This window comes from Symphodus melops, assembly GCF_947650265.1.
Source record: "Symphodus melops genome assembly, chromosome: 5".
Lineage (NCBI taxonomy): Eukaryota > Metazoa > Chordata > Actinopteri > Labriformes > Labridae > Symphodus > Symphodus melops.
Window position 1 is genome coordinate 23,844,341 of NC_136695.1, and position 17,213 is coordinate 23,861,553.

At 43.2% G+C, this 17,213-nt stretch overlaps 1 protein-coding gene across 4 annotated transcripts in view; it reads right to left on the reverse strand.

Moving 5' to 3' along the window:
- The window catches only part of cadm4 (cell adhesion molecule 4), a 150,748-nt gene that overhangs the window by 27,658 nt on the left and 105,877 nt on the right, over positions 1-17,213 (reverse strand). The window contains exons 1-2 of one of the 4 annotated variants that reach the window (XM_079344254.1): positions 11,124-13,692; positions 3,428-3,574 (exon numbers count right to left, since the gene is read on the reverse strand). In XM_079344254.1, the coding sequence (XP_079200380.1) occupies positions 3,428-3,574; positions 11,124-11,220 (244 nt within the window). In that variant the 5' untranslated portion in view covers positions 11,221-13,692. Of the gene's footprint in view, positions 1-3,427; positions 3,575-11,123; positions 13,693-17,213 lie in introns of those variants that run through there. The other 3 variants (XM_079344252.1, XM_079344255.1, XM_079344253.1) reach the window with 3 other exon arrangements.

Below are 17,213 nucleotides of genomic sequence, written 5' to 3' on the forward strand. Positions count from 1 at the left end.
GGGCAGTTAGCTCGAAATGACTCTGCACTGAAAGGCTCTGGTTTGTAAGCCCGATATCTGGGCGGCAGATGGGCAATAGGCAGAAATGGTAAGAGCCCTTCAGCAAGTGATGGAGCAAATGTGGAGGCAGAGAGAGCCAGAGTGAGATGTAATTTACACTTCCAGAAAAAATGTCCCCGACGAGGCTTTTCAGGTGCTTACGGGAGCCAAATTAGTTGCGGGAAGCCATCAATACTTTATACCTTGTCTCACCTTTGGATCATTTCCCAGAGCTGTCTCTTTCTACATCGTCTGATGCTTCCCTTTTTCATTCCCTCTGTTCCCATGTCTTCCTCAAACCTCTGCCCTTCTTTCATTCTCCCCTCTCTTTCCCTCGTTCTCTCTCATTTTCTCCTTCACTCCAGCTTTCACAACACTTCTTCCACTTCCCTGTGATTAGGCTCCAACGTGCTTTCTGAAGGATGTGAGTCCATGTCTTGTGGCAGCTCTGTTTAAATACTAAGCAGAACTCACAGGAAGAGCGGATTTGGTGGAATTAAAGGAAGAGTTGAAAGTAAGGTACCTCAAAGAAGTGACCTTTCTAAATCCAAGCTGTGTTTGCGGTAACAAACAAGTGAAGAAAATGTTTATAGTAAAATGTATTGCAATGTTGCACCGAGAAAAAAAACAGCTCTTTTTTTCTGCATTATTTTATTCTTTTCTCGGCAGACTGCTCAGAAAATGTTCAGTGACTACTATGTTGGCAGAGACTGTTCCCAAGTGGGAACGTAGGAGTCGTGATTGTTGAATCAATGTAATTACAACAGGGAGTTGTAATGATTAAAATGTGAAATTTTCATCAAGTGAAAATTAAAACATGAATGTATGCCTTTCAGGTAAAAGAGATCAGGATTTAGCTTTTGTTGTTGTTGTTGTTGTTGCTGAATTCAATGTTCACTTCTGAGTAAAAGCATGAAATCTGGTACAGTGGTAAAGTTTGGGACCCCAAACATGTTCTGAAATTGAGCTATGACAAAAATGCCTTTTGGCAGCTGCAGAGGCCATTTTACTTTTATATCCTTGCCAATGAGATTGCCAAGTCTCCGGGTCCTGACAGATTCAACAGCTTTTCTTTGTTCCATGCTGTCAGTGGCCTTGACACTTTCTCCTTATTGGCACCCAAGGGGGGAACGATTGAATGACATATTTGAGATGACAATGACATGGCAATAGATGCATTATCTGCTCAGATTTTGAGATACTGTGGTTTTCTTCTCACAAAAATAACTGACACCAACCTTAACTAATCACTGAAACAATGTATTGCGTGGTTTCTGGTAGTACTTACTACCAAAAAAGAAGGGTAGACGAGATCTATTCTCTGGCATCAGACGATATAAGGATACTTCATTAAGAAAAGTAGAATGGTAAAAATGGACACCACAAAGAATGTTTGTGATGGATCCATATCCTTAAATGTTCACGGTGTACTAAGTTTCATGCTTTTATGAAAAACAGAAAATGGTTTTCATCTCGACCATTAGATAGTTAAAGCGTAGTTCACCTTTCAATAGGATAATGATGAGAAAAATGTGCAGGACATGTCCTTACAACCCATCTTCATCATGTCTCAAACCAGCCCTGGAATTGGCAGCTGCTCACTTTCACATGAGTAATTTCTTTAATAATTGGACTACAGTTGAGGATGTCTACCTTCTAAGTACTTCTTGAACCTTTTTTTATGCTCCGTCAAAATGATGAAAACTCAGCCAGTTCAAGGACATGTTAGACCAACTTGCATTGTTCATGAAGCTGGAGTGTTCTTTATCTCTCAACCTCAAAGCCATGAAGGAAGAACAGCAATTGAATGGTTAAGCCTCTGGTAAGATCAGTCCAATTTAAGTATTCTTGTTTGAATGTTTATAAAAAGTTCTGAGTAACAGAAGCAGAATGAAGTTTAAATGATACAATGTGTTATACAGTTTCACAAAATCTTGATTCTATGAGAGCAGCTTGAGTGAAGTGAGCTCTGCAAACAGACTGTCTTGAGATTGCGAAATCAAGCTGGGGAAATAAACACCTGCCACACAATTACAACAGCAGAACAAACCTTTTCAGAATCCTAACTCATCAAACTGTAATAGGAACAGCGAGTCGGAGTGACTTTGACTTCTCCATGGAATCAACTCATATCGACTTGGTTGTTGTTGAGGAGTTTGTACTGAGACATCCTCTGGGAACATGTACTCTTTATGGGAGATTTGGGGTTTCATTATGGGCTGGCATGTTCACCTCTTTGAGCCAATTTCAAAGCAGGATCACTGGACAAAATTAGCGGCAAAGAAATGAGCTAAAATCTATCAGTTTATTTAACACGCCATGCAAAAAAAAAATTCATGGTGCAAGAAAGCCTGAACCACCTACAGTAAGCGCTTTTAGAGGGGTGTGGTCAGACACAGCTAATTTGAATTTTAAAGCTACAGACACAGAAACAGCCTGTTCTGAGCAGGGCTGAAATAGAAGGGTTTATGGGCATGATAAAATACAAGAAACTTCACAGACATATTTTGGGGAGCTCTGAGACTGATTGAAACTTGTTGAAAAGGAGGATAATATAGGACCTCACATGGTCTTAAACCTTAACCAAAGAATGTTGTTGTGTTGATGTTGTTGTTGTCATCTGTCAGGAATGAATGACAAAATGTGAAATCATTGAAAACACACCCTGTTGGCCTCGACTCAAGCCGAGTTTTACACTGTAGCTTTTGGCTAGAGTTCAGATCTTAAGGAGTTTATCCCACAGATTACATGAGGCATCAATAAATCATGGCTACGCTGCAAAACATGAAATGTGGCTCCAATTAAGCTACTCCTTCCACATTTCAAAGGTAATTCTTAATATCCTTGATCTTTGTTCTCTTGCTCTGAGGTTTCCTAGCAGCCCTTACAAAGAATCTGAAGGTGGCAGCTTTTGCCTTTAATTAGTTCAGAAAAAAAAAATTGAGTGTTTGCCTACCCTGAGGGCCCTTAATAAAATCTGCCTTCATTATAATATTGGTTACAATAATTATTTAACATTAATGCTCCCTTTAAAAAACATGCAATTGCCAAGGCTGTGTTCTAATGAGGAGCTGTAATGCGTTCTGATCTCATCACAGGGGTTAACAGTGGATTATACAGAGAGCTTAGAACTTTGCTTTTAAGACAGTTAAAGCAGCCACACAGTTAGGGCATCTCCTAAATTAACTCAGGGTTATCTGACTTTTTAATGTGGAATCACTTCAAAGGCAAAGTGAGGACATTTGCAATAAGAAAAATGCAAAGTGCAAGTGCGGGTGAGTCATTGCTAATGTGTTTAAAAGGCTGCTTTCAAATGTCTCAGAGGTCAAATGCATGACACAGACAGATTAGGTATGAAGCAGAGCTAAGTGTGCACGTGCATACACACCTCGCGTGCCATTGAAGAAGAGTGTCTGCCGGCGGGGATTCTGGATGACCACGATTGATCCATCGTAGTTCTGCAGGCGGCAGGAGATCTGGGCCGTACCACCCTCCAAGACTGTCACATTCTCGGCTTGCACCGCCTGGCAACGAGCTGTGGAAGAGAAAGATGGGCGTAAATATAGAAACAAGGAAAGAAAGAGGAGAGGGACAAATAGGGAGGAACAGATGCCAAGAAAAAGGGATGCTCAATTTGCTCCTCACTTGCGAAAGAACCTTTTAAGGTACTTAAAGCATCCTTCATTTACTAACTATTCATCATAGGCTTGTGACGGTGGTGACATGGAAAAGGCGGGGAAACGGGGGAGGAGACAGGGTGAAAGAGATAAAGAGTTTAAAGGCAAGAGAAAAGACAGAGAATGACTCCACAAGTAAAAGAGGGTGCTTATGAACAATGTGTCCTTATGATTATAATAAGGATGATTATAATTACCACCATTCATCTTTTTTTATGTGCACAAACCCCGCTCACAACAGCCCTGTTGCCTCCAGCGAGTCTAACAGAATGCTCCAACACACACATTTGAATACATAATGCCTTATTAAATCTCTAAGTGGCTGTCGGTCTTGAGCTTAGACACGCAAACACACAAAAAAGGACTCAGATACACACGACTGTGATAAATTATTGGGAATATATTCCCAGAAAGGCATTTTTCAAAAGATCACAGTTGGATTTCGGCCGTGCCACCACCTGAAGGTGTTTTAATGTGGTAAGCTGGAGTGTTATCATTGCAAGTGAAGCTTATTCACATGGCACCTAATTAAACAACATTTTACAAGTTCTACAAAAGTACAGGAATAAAACTAATACGAATCTCAGGATGAAAATGTGCTAGGCTTGTCTCTCTAGGTGAGTGTTAAGAAACCTTTTAAATCGAATATTCAGCAGGTCCGAGAGATTGTAGAAATTATTACAGAGGGTTGGTGCTCCAGCCAAAATGTTGGGACGAAGCGTGAGTGGGGCATGGGTGGAAGGCAAAAGTGTGAGGATCAAAGTGGAAAAGAAGTGGGAGAAGGGAAGAGGAGAGTGTCTGTGATCGGCTCAGTGGAAAAGGCTGGGTGGAGTCGAGAGCAGCGAGCGTGTGGTGGAAGTATCGGCTGCACTGAACATGTTTTTAAAGCCATTTCTCATCCAGGTGCAGGCTAAACCAATTGATTACACTCCATTATCCCGATGTAATGCTTCTTATTACAGGTATTTGGAAAGTGCTGGAAGGGATCGCAGTACAGCTTCGGCTCTCATAAATGAATATTTCCATATACTCACACAGACACCTGTGTTAACATTCAGGGAGAGGATATATATGCTCAGAAACGTGCAAGCCTGCAGAGGGACCTGCACACTCACATAAACTTTTGCACAATATCTTTCAAACAAACTTCCCCGGCCTCTAAAACCCATCTTTATTTCAGACAAGGGTTCTGAGAAGCAGCAGGGAGCCTCTTTGAAGCTGCTGACATCCAAAGAGTCAGTAATGAGGAGGTTGATTATGATCTGATTGGAGCGCCCTCCGTGTTTGTGGGTCAGACTGTTGACACAGCTCGGGGTGAGTCTCAACTCCCGCTACGCACAATGGACACGGAGCTGCATGGTTTGAATCCAAATGATTGTAGCGCAATTAGCCATAAGGCTTCAGCCAGGAGGGGAACGTGATTGCCTTGAAGAGAGCATCAGCTTGCCAGGCTCCCAAAACTAGTATTTACCAATTTGCATTCCCATTTGCATCCCCTCTCTCCTTGGCAAAGAGTTGGCCGTGGGGAGGATTTAGAGAAAGAGTGCCATCAATAATGAAGCATGATGATGAAGCAGGCAATAAGGTGTTCCGATAAAGACAACAGGGCCATATATAGTTCACTGCAGGGTCTGGCTGTGTTTCTGTAAAACATCATCAGAAGATGAAATGTTTTGAGGCAAACAGATGGCAGCTGCAGAAGCAGGAATTGCTGACTTGACTGCTTTAGGCCTTATGTCTGTTTCTGCAACTGAGCATGTCCTAAGTTTTCATGTGCGCGCATCTGAGTGTGAGCACAAAAAGTAAGCCTGTGCTCTGGGTGTGAATAAGCAAGGGTTGGCATATTGTAATAAAGCTACTTTGACATCATCTGATCCCGCCAACTCCATCCAAATTTAATTCTCCCCCTGATTTAAATCTCTTTTAATGAAACAGTCAAAGCCTAAATATTCATCACATCGGGGGAAACAGACGCAGACAGAAAGAAACCAAGGGGGGGATAAAGACAAAGGGGGCTCTAATACTCGGTGGAACAAAAAAAAATCTTGACAATTACCACTAATTGTAGTCATTATTGCTCCCATTCTCTGCATCAATATTGTGATTCATATCGGGGGCCATCAGGGCCTGCCACCGTCCTCCCAATTATTTTTCTAATGGCTGTTATTACTCATCACCGTGGCAACCGGGCTAGGCCGTCATTGTTTTAAAGAGTGTTAATTCTAATAGGGCTGCCGTACATGCTGAAAAACTCTGTTGAGCGTCAGTGTGTAATAAGTGACCCTACAGACGAAGAATGGCTCTGAGTCAGAGACCCAAGACAAAGCAACACGGTCAAAAGTTGGCTTCTGGGATGAGGCCAGAAAAAGTAATTAGCCGTCTATTTTTTATGCCCGCTCCTCCAGACAGCTGTCATCCCTTTAAAAGAAATTAGCTGCAGTAAAGAAAAAAAGCGACCAAGGAAAACAAAAATTGTTAGCTTCTGCTGCAAGTGCAATGGCTGGCATCCGCTGTCTCTTGTTGGGAGATGCCACCCGAAAAACACCTGCTGGCTGCTGGTGGATGCTCGATCCAGCCATAAAGAACAGAGAGATGAGGAGATGGTGGGGGAGTGGAAGCTCCATCCGGGGAAATGATAGCAGGGAGGTAGGAAGCAATGCTTTGGGTATAATAATGCAGCTGGCAGGGGCTGGACGACATATATATGAGAGATGACGCATAGTCTACCTCTCCCGTTCATATCGCAGCTGGGTACAGCACTTCCAGTTTGACTGTTAGTTTTATAGGCTTCACATCAAGGCCGGGAGCCTGTGCATGTGATCAAGAGCAAAGTACAGATCAGAGGGTGAATGAGAAGGAGGTGAAGGGAATCAACATCTGTGGTAGTGGTATTAATCTGCACTGTATTAAAATCAGCCCGAGTAATAAAACTCTCCGAAAGAGTCGAATCATATTAGGAGGGAAACGCTGAGAGAAATCCATACCATGGCTGGTGCACTGACGGGTGAATAAAACAGGAAGGGGGGGGGAACAAAAACAATTACTTCTCTCTCCAGCCAAGCGGGGGCAGTATTTCATAGCAGTGAATTGGTGCTTCTCATCATTTCAAATGCCTCTGTCACGGCCCCCCTGGCAAAAAAAAGGAGCCTTTATTTACTACGGCAATAGAGATCGGAGAAGGGCCATCATTTCAGAATACATAAACAAATAAATAAAAAAATAAGAGGCGTGCAAATTCATAAGACAAGCCCGTTCAGGGGCCTGTGCTAATGGTCCCCGCAATGGGGATGAGTTATAAGCTGAGGGAGGCAGAGTATAGAGGGACAGAGAGAGAGAGAGAGAGAGAGAGAGAGAGACAGATGTGGCTGAAGGGAGGAGGTGTGGAGAGTTAAAGGGGGGGGGGGGTTGGGAGGCAGCCAGGTGGACTTGCTGGCTCACCCTCGGTCACGGTAAATTCTAGAAACGGCCTCACTGGTGCAGGGTTATGGGGCTGAATTAGAGCCTTGCCGCGTCTAACTCTCTCTCTCCATGTCTCTCAGAGTGAAGGAAGATGGGGGAAAAAAAAAGAAGAAGACAAGCCACAGAAGAGATGAGCTGTCTCCGTTTGCCCCAAACATGCCCCCCATGTATCCTTGAAGCAGTGCAGTCACTGTCTCCTATTCATTATCTCTCATTATCTTTCAATTGGAAGCAGGCCAGGAGCTTGTGTTTTCTTTGCATGCCGGCCACGGACTGACAAGCCAATCGATGCAGGAGGATACAATGCACGACCCCCTTATGGTATTACTGCTTTAATTAGAACAATAATAGAAGCTCATAGTTTCCACTCATATGGGGTCGTTCGCTGGCAACTTCTCAATCTCTTCCCATCTGGATGTACATTTTTCCCATCATCCCCCGAGTCGGCGAGGCGAGCCGGCTTTTTCACAGTATGTATGCAAATGATGTTGGAGATGTTTGTGTGTGTTGCTCCAGGTTAATCACAGAGTTTTTGCACCGCACTGACTCGATGAAAAAAAGCTGACTTTGAGGTTCTTCTCCTCCACACCTCCCTCTGCAGACCCACAACAAACCCGCCCACCCCTCCCCCCCAACTCCTTTTTTTTTTTCTTCCCTGTCTAAAATTATCACTCAATCTCCTTCGGGGAGCCAGCTCTCTGCCAATCAAATCCAGTGCAAAGAAAACAGGAAAAAGAAAAGAAAAGAAGATGCTCCCTCTATAAATAATACATAATCCTTTTACAAATCTCACTCTCATCCCTCTCATTACCTTTGTTCTGTCGCTTTTTCTCCTGTCCTCTTTTCTCTCTCTCCCCCACTCCCCTTTTTTTTATTCCTTTTTCTGTGACCAACACCCCCCCCTCGCTTCCACTTAGTCCACATCTCATAAATCTCCCTTCCTCTTGCTTTCGTGTCTAATCTCATTCTCACCATCACCCTTTTTCTCCTGTTCTTCAAACCTACAGTCCCTCCATCCCTCTCCTCCCTACTTTCTGCCTGATCAAATTCTTGAATCTCTTTTGCTCCCTATCTTCTTCCTCCTTCCCCTCTTCCTTATCTTTTACTGCATCGTTCATCACTCATCTTCTTCATCAGCGCTGTCCTAAAGATCCCTTCTTCCCTCTCTCTCTCTCTCTCTCTCTCTCTCTCTCTCTCTCTCTCTCTCTCTCTCCTGGGCCTCAGCAGAATGGTTGCAACGTTTTTCTTCCTCTCGCCGGTTATCTGTCGTCTCCTCCATCCTGTCCTTTCTTTCTTCTCTTTCTTCATCTACCCCCCACCCCTTGCAATAGTTTTCCTCCAAGCTGCAATAGGCTTTCACTCCCCTTGCAATCTCTCTTTCTCTTTTTGAGACTCGGTGGGAATCTTCTCCTGCCTCTCTGCTCCTTTCTACTCTCCTTTCGCTAAATGTGATTTGTTCTGCAGCTCAAGTCTGCAGCATAATCGCCCTGTTTTTGTAGTGAGTGAGCCGAAAGAGCGGAAGAGAAGAAGCAAGAGGGGGGGAGAGGAGTGATTGGGACATGGGGACAAAACCAATGAGTGGAGCAGGAGATTCAATATCTCAGTTGTCTTTTTGCCCTCTTTCATCTTCTTGTCCAACTTTTGCTCCATTTAATTGCCAGGCCCATGCAGCTTAACCCCCTCTTCACTCTCTTTCCCCGCTTTCTTTCTCCTTAATCTCTCTCTTTCTTTGGCACAACTTCAGAACTTCTCTCTCCATCACCCATTGGTGTAGTGTGAGCACTGCAGTGCTAATCAGCAAAATCAGCACAAAATCTCCCCCCTATTCTTGACCTCTCATTAGAAACACTTACTTTCTTTCATTTCAAATCCTGACTATTTCTCCCCAGCCTCCACCCTTGGCATTGAAACGCATTCTCTTCTTCACCTTTTCCATGCCCACCTTTATTTTCCTCCTCTCCTCTCCTTTTGTCTGACCTCTGTCTCTTTATGCCTCCCTATCACTGTGGTGTATTTCAATCACCTCAACGTCCTCTCCTCTCCTCTCCTCCTTCGTCCTCGCTCTCCTGCTGCAATGCATCTCCCTCATCCCGCGCTTCTTGTCCACACATCCTATCACTCTTTCTGCTTTCTCTTCTTTCCTACACAAACTTTCATCGACCTCTCTCTTTTCCCCTGTCCCCCCGTTTTTTTTCCCCCTGACTCTTGCAGCTGGTTAGCTGTATCTACTGTGCTGCAGTTTATGACTCGGGTCTGTCACGGGCCCAACAACCCTGCGACAATGGCTGCCGCGTGCACACCCTACAGCGGCTTAAAGGAAATTTACAGGGCTATTACAGCGACCGCTATCACACTGGAGATTCACCACAGCCAAAAGCACTGGTTTTAACACCCCTTCAAAATCCACCACATGGCAGCCTTCCCTTTGCTGTGTAGCTGCGTTGTGTGTGTGAGTGTGTGTCTAACACAGTTTATATGAGAGAGAGGAAATGCAAAAAAAAAAAGAAGCTCGATATGGTGCTAAATGTGTACAAGAGAGTGTATTTGTGTACAAATTCAAGGCCCGAAACAAAACTGCCCTACTGGCATGGATTACATAATGACGCCGACTGCCAAGACACAAACTCATTCTTCCTCTGCATCCCTCACTCCCCCATTGTCCACGCCTCCTACCCAGAATCCCCCTCAACCTACCAACAAACACAATCTCCCTCTGTTGATCTAATATGCAAAATGCAGTAAAATGAAAGACAGAGCGGCAAACTTGTTTACCAGTGAGCATAGGAAAAGAACATCTCTGTATAGTCTAAACCATGATGATAATGACAGGAGGTATAGATTACTAACAATTCTGTCACTGATCCCACTCCACCTCATGTTGCTCTTTTCCCCACCGCCTCGGCATCAAGTTCAATCAGTCTTATGATTCTCAGTTTCACATGTCGACCTCATGCCGCTCTTTTTTTGTACCCTCTGTACACACACACACACACACACACACACACACACACACACACACACACACACACACACACACACACACACACACACACACACACACACACACACACACACACACACACACACACACACACACACACACACACACACACACACACACACACACACACACACACACACACAGGCTATGTTGTTCTCAATCTCTGTCTTGCTGTTTCTCTTTCCTGTCCCTGCTGCTTCCTCTTTTTGTCCACCTCAGATACAGTACACATTTCCACCTGGCCAGCTCTTTCCCTTCGTCTGTTTGTCCCTCTCTCTGTATATATTGGTGTCTTGCTCTGCACTTTTCCTCCCACTTCTTCTGGTTGTATTTCTCAACCTTCTCCGTTTTGGTCACTGTATCTCTCCTACTCTGGGATCCAACTCTCTTTTATTAGGTTCTTCAGAGCAGAGCGCAGAAAAAAGGCTTCAAACACTCTTATATCTGTCTTTCTTTCTCTGTTTTCATTAGTGACCAAGTCTTTTGGTCCATCCCGTCTATTCCCTGCTCCTTTCACCTCCTGGGCATATGCTTCTGCCTAATATTCTCGCTAGTATTAATCTTAATTACTTATTCTGACTTAATTACCACCAGTTTGAATTATCCATCTTCACTTCTTGTTTCATGATTTTACTGCAAGCCTTCATTTCATTGGCCATGCACTGAATCTTATTCTGTATAAATTAGCATTGTTATTAAAACTGTTTTCTTTTCAAATATATCAGAGACATCATGTTAAAACATTTGGAGCTAAATCCGCAGGAAGTCTAAATTGAAAAAAAAAAAATGCTGATTCTGAATTGCCACATCAGTGCATACATGTAAACAGGCTTGTTTTCTAGACATTGACACCCGAGTTTCCGCCTAGAATCAATAGTGCACAACTTATTTAATCAGTGTGTGTGTGTGTGTATGGACATGTGAGCTCTCATGCGTGCATGACTTACGAGTGATGCAGAGGAGGACCAGGACTAGGCTGCGCAGGGCCAGAGAGAAGGGGGCAGGGAGGAGGTGGCAGAGGACACAGCTCCGGACGGGCCTCATTGTGTATTGAGAAGCTGTGTGTGTGGGTATTTGTGTATGTGTGTGTTTAGATGTGCACGTTTGATCAATGGCTCCTCTGTGACCTAGCTTGCACTGGTACAGAAAAAAAATCGAGTCAACACACAAACACACACACTCTCATCTGTTCCTCCCCTGCAATGCTGCAGACACGTGCACACGCTAACAACCCAGCTATGCTTTAGAGCAATCAGACAGAAGTTGTTGTTAAAGGACAAGACTCGAAGAAAGGACACTTATTTGCTACACTAAATCACAATGCATGCAAAAGAAACTGCTGTAGCAAATCCCAAAGAACTGAATTATAGTCCCGGCTTGCACGCAATACACAAAAGTTTGGCCAGAGCTCAAGGTGCTAAAAGAGCTAGCAATTCATATCGCAACGTACACACAGATAAGCAGATAAGTGCTGAATTTTGCCCCCTATGCTGCTAAGAAGGAACTAACAAAATGTGTTTGTCTTAAATCCATACAGTGTCAAGGCCTTGCAGCAACTAAGAAGAACAGGAGTCAGTCCCATCTGAGCACAACAACAACAAAGCAAACACTGCTAGGGTAGCTATTTTCTACTACAGTGCTTCAAGCCTCCTGAGACCAAAACCCAAGCTTCTGAGATCAATAAAGCAGAAAAACCAATATCAAAAGTGACCAAAGGAGATCTACAGTGCTGCGTTCTTAACCAGCAAGGCTTTTTAGTAATGGCAGCTGTGCAATTAGCCAAACTAGGGTCAACTTAATTAGCTCATCCCACACTTTACACTGTAATTGTAACTGTAACTTAAAGCTAAGCTAGCTCTGCGGACCAGGCTCCCTATCAAGAAAATAATTACCACAGCAACCAACTGCTTGTCTCCTATAGGTCATGCTTCACCGCTCCAAGGACCAGAGAACGTCAATAATATTATAGGCTGAGAAACAATCTTCCAGAGCAAGTCACGTTTATCTTTACTGATGTTGGTTGAATGCTTACTTTTAAAAATAGAACTACCTACATTTCTGTGCCCTCGAGATCATCACAATCTGGGGCAACAATGTTCATTCGAAAACAGACTGTATTTTAATAAGTCAAACAGGATTTCCTGCACTTCACACAACACAAATCGGCAGACATGAGTCAATGTTCCTTTGAGCTACAACCCAACCAGCCAGGTCTCTGGAGAGGTGGAGACACTATCTTGCAACTCATCAGGAGATAGCTAAGGTTAAATAAAATCCATTGAACTGGAGTGAAGCACTATAAAGACAGAAAGTGGAAGTGCTTGCCCTGTGTGGAAAAACCAACTTGTACAATGTTGAGCAGGCTGCAGCAGGAGTTTCAGATTACACTTTTTTGGTCTACCATTTCATCGCAGAGAATCACACCTTATTCCCACACAGTAGCTACCATTATTGCCTGGAATGCAAGCACTCTTTTGACGCTATCATGTACAAACTGTGGCTTAAATGGACAGTGATTTTTACATGGTAATTTCAGACTCCAGAGAATAATCACAGGCTATCAGACAGTATAATCGTGCAGCAATGACTGGCCTAACTCTCCCTTTTCAACATGCTTCACTGGGTGCAGTCAGCGCCTGATTTCCTTCCAGATACACACTTGCACACCGATCTGAAATGCTGCTGTGTTCAGCGTTCAGGCAGAGGTCCTCTGATTGTCAGGACCTAATGCATCATCAACCTCTGTGTAGCCCTTGTGTGTTTGTATGTGTAAGTATATGTGTTTAATATGTATGAATGCGTTTGTAGTGCAAAGACAAAGCGAGACAAGCTGCACCACACACCTCACTGAGCACTATCTGATGGAATGAAGTGCGGGTGTCATCCTCAGACTACTACACACTGCCTGCTCCCTCTCACTCTCTGTTGCACTGCAAGCACAATGAGCTCTAACGGCAAAGGCCCTGACACTTCTGGCAAAGCCGAAAGCGGATCATCGCCAATCTCCCCTACGGCGCAGACTTCAACGGTCAACTGCCTGATGCTGAGAAAATTACTCTGTGTTGGCGTGAACCGCAAACTCAGGTCTGGAGCCTGGCAGCAGATAGACAGAAACAAAAGTCTATTCAGTTGTTCAAATTGATCTCTTCAAATTGTGTTTGGTTTATCCGTTCAGCCTTCCTTCTCTCTCCTCTGCCTTTAATCCTCCAGTCAATCCGTAGCTAGTTAGTCCTGCAAATTTGTCCTCTTTTTCGATTCACTTTTCTCCTGTTGATATAGAAAATTGCTATAATCCCAAAGTGGTATCACTGCAGATCACATCCATCAGTCTGTCCGTATACTATCTGACTTCCACTTGTTTATATAACCCTGTCCACCCTCCCCTTACTCAGAATGTGTGGGGATCAGTGTCTGCATATTTGGCATACTATTTTGTGAAGGTTAGGGATGAGTGTGTGTGAGGATTGAGGCGGCAACAAAGGTTTTCTTTCAGTTGACTAAACAGTGGCAGCGTGTGTGTGTATGTCTGAATGTACTTGTCTGTCCAGTGTAGGCTGAAGCACAGTTTACATTTGGTTGTCTGTTTGTCCCTTTCAGTATCTACCAACCATTAATTCATCCAAGCAGGCGCACACACAGAGGCATCATAGTGCCTCTTTATGTCTAATGGACGTTTTTATGGCAGCAGGGATGTGTCTGCTGACAAGAACTATGTGCATGTTTGTGTTCAGGGTTTCCAATTGGAAGCGGATGTGGATAAGGCATAAATGAACATGACTACGACTGCGTTACTGTTATGAGTTATGTCGATGTGAACCTGGGGTAATGGTATCAGCTCCATATTTTTACACTGATGAAACAGAATTTATTGCTAACTGGTAGTCTAACCTGTCAAAACATTTTGAATCAACCAATCGTGCATAATGCACTTCCAGCCACACATGCACTGCTGCTGGCAATAAAACCTGCAATACAAAGCAAATGATAGAAGCTAACTACGCTACACTCCGCGTCTCTGACTTTCATTGTCCTGTAAAGTGCGTGAGGCTGCACAGTTTTGCTTTTAAATTAGCACCTCCACTTGTTCTTAATCAACTGATCAGTTCTAATCAGCCTCAAGCTGTATTTACAAACATCTCTGTGCGTTTAATTTGAAGCACGCTGTTCCCTATTATCAAGTCAAATAAAGTCACATTTATTTATTAAGTGCTTTTAACAAAATAGGGTCATCCCAGAGTGCTTTATAGAGCAACAAAGGACATAATTACAGACAAAAGGAGGAACACATTGCAAACATTGCACCACTGGCGAGAGTGTGTGTCTCTGTGTGTGTATCTGTGTAAGACAGAGTCCCTGTGTGGGTAACCCCCTGATGGGTGTATTTGTTTTTGTCGCAGTGAGTGCGGATGTAAGGGAGGTAACGGCAAATTGTGTCCCCTATCCCCCCTTCCTCTTTTTTTCTCTCCCTCTCTCTCTCTCTCTTTCATCCAAATCAAATTTTTAATGGGCTTCATTGGTGCCACCGTGGAATAAGTGTTGCCAAAGCACTTAAGGGGCTTAAGTCAGCAGCGTGCTGAAAATATTAAGCACTCAAACAGCCTTACAAGGATCCCTGCCTGCTTAAGTATGCCGAGGAGGTCGTGCCAGCGTTTAATACCAATGGTATTAAAGCGCCCTGACAAGGGAGGGGAACAGAAATGTAGATATATATACACATATATACAGTATGTCCCATAACTGGGGAGGAGATGGAGAGATGAAGGCTGGAGGTTGGGATGGAAAGAGACGAGGAGGGGGCATGAGGTGGATGTTCAAGGGATGGACAGACATAAAAGGGGAAAATGAGGTGAAGATAGAATACAGAGGCAAAGACAAATAAAAAAAATACAGAAAGTTCTAAAAAGTAGTGAAGAGAGGCAAGTGAGGAGAGGAGGGGAAATTCAAGAAACAAACAAGTAGCTTAGAGAAGGAGGAGAGATGCAAGGGATTCGGGCCAAGGTGTGGGAGGTAAGGGTTGATGGGATAGCTGTGAACCAGCAGCAGAGGGCTAATGCAGAGATTCTATCGGGAGGCTTATCCAAGATTAAATTTCTCTTTGTCCTTAAGGCGCTTCTTGGGTAAGCGGAAGTGTTGAATTTATTTCTTATGTCTCCCTCGAGGTTGTGCGGGCGAGTGTGCTGGGGGAATGTGCATTTATGTGTGTGTGTGTGTGTGTTGTTGGGTGCGTAGTGGGGGGTACATGTATATATGTGTCTGTGTAGGCAGGAATCTCAAGGGTTTATTGGCTGACCGTGCAGGAGTGTGAAGGAGGGCATGTGTTCCTGAAAGGCATAAAGATAAATCAAATGAACAACTCCCAAAGGCTGATTCAGGATAAGTGAACATGCAGGTATCAGTGTGGCTACATTAATACAGGCATGTGAACTCATACATATCGATAATCATAAATGTAGATTGCGTATATTTCTAAAGGCCAATACTATTTTTAAGTTGTTTTTTTCATCAAGAGTTTGTTTAATTGAGCTGCCACAAATTCCCAGGCTAGTTCAAAGTTTAATCACTCACAGGCATGTTGTGCGTATATCTGAACACTTATGATTGAGTAATCTCCCCTGAGACGCAGTGTAAACAAATTACACCAAACAGAGACCACTAGTCTATCATATATAAGATCCTGTATAACTTATCATTCTTTTCAAACAATCTCTAACAAATCAGACATGTGAAGCAGATCTTCATTTAACCTTTGAGTCATTAGATTCTAATTCACAGGTGTCTTTAAGACACCTGTGGTATTTGTCGCTAAGATTTAGCAATTTGTATTTTGTTGAGGATACTCTGAAGTTGGGGTGTGACAAGTTTTGTGTCAATTATTCATAAGACTTGACAGGAATTAGATTTAATTGGTTCTGAAGTATTATGTTAATGGACTTCTTGATTCCTTCTTTTCCTGTTTTTGTGTCAAAACAAATCTTTCTGTTTTGAGTACACTGACCATCTTCTTCTTGCTCAGCTCCCTCTCGGCACTCTTCTCTCCTTTTCCTCTCGCCTTTCCGATTTCTTGTTTGTTTGGGTGACCTGGCACTAATAGCTAGCCGAGAGCCATACACGAGCTAATCCAACAGGGTTTGCTCAGAACTCTCTAATTAGAAAAGTCACAGCTCCTCGATCTATGGGCACTATCACTGACGGCTCAGGCAACTTCCTGCTCACCTCATGCTCCCGGCGAAGGGATCAATACAGTGCGATCATTTGGGTACATTTCGAGTGACACCAGTCTTTCTTCTCACAACCTAGGATTAGAAAGTTTTGATTTTCTTTATTTTTTCGCAGCCTGTTGACAGTGGAGCCTGGCAAATAAATAAAAGTCAATAAAGCTCACACTGTGACAGGCAAACAAGAATACAAAATAGATTGCAGGCTTTGAATCCCTGCCTGTCTGACATTACATACTGTAGTTTGGGTGTGAATGCATGAGAAGGTTAAATATATTTTCTTATATATTTTTCACCTTTCTCTATATTTACAGTAAACCAGAACAATACATTAAACATACCCTTCAATGTATTTTTCACAGGTTTTACAGGGTTGATCATGTATCATTTTGCATTTGCCATGAGTCAACCATCACATTCACAAAGGATTATTTTTGCTATTTCTATTCGAGCATGACAAAGAACTGAGCGTGCATTTGTGAACTAAACACTCTGAAGTGACATCCTGCAGAAAGCTATTGATAGCTACTCATGGAGTTGAATAAGGTATTTGAAGTTCACTACTTCAGTAATGCTCTACTTTTACATAATTCACTGTGCTGAATTAACGTAATCAGAGCAGTTATTTAACAGAACCAGTGTTCACATGCACATCATGGCATGTCAGGGGTTCTGTCTTGAGGACATCGATGAAAGTGAGTGAGATTAGACACTTTTTATCATCAAGTTACAGTGACATTTTTCTGTAAGTGTCAATGTGGAGAAATTTACTACAACCTCAAATATCCAGATTTTAACATCTAAAAAGCTGCACACACATTA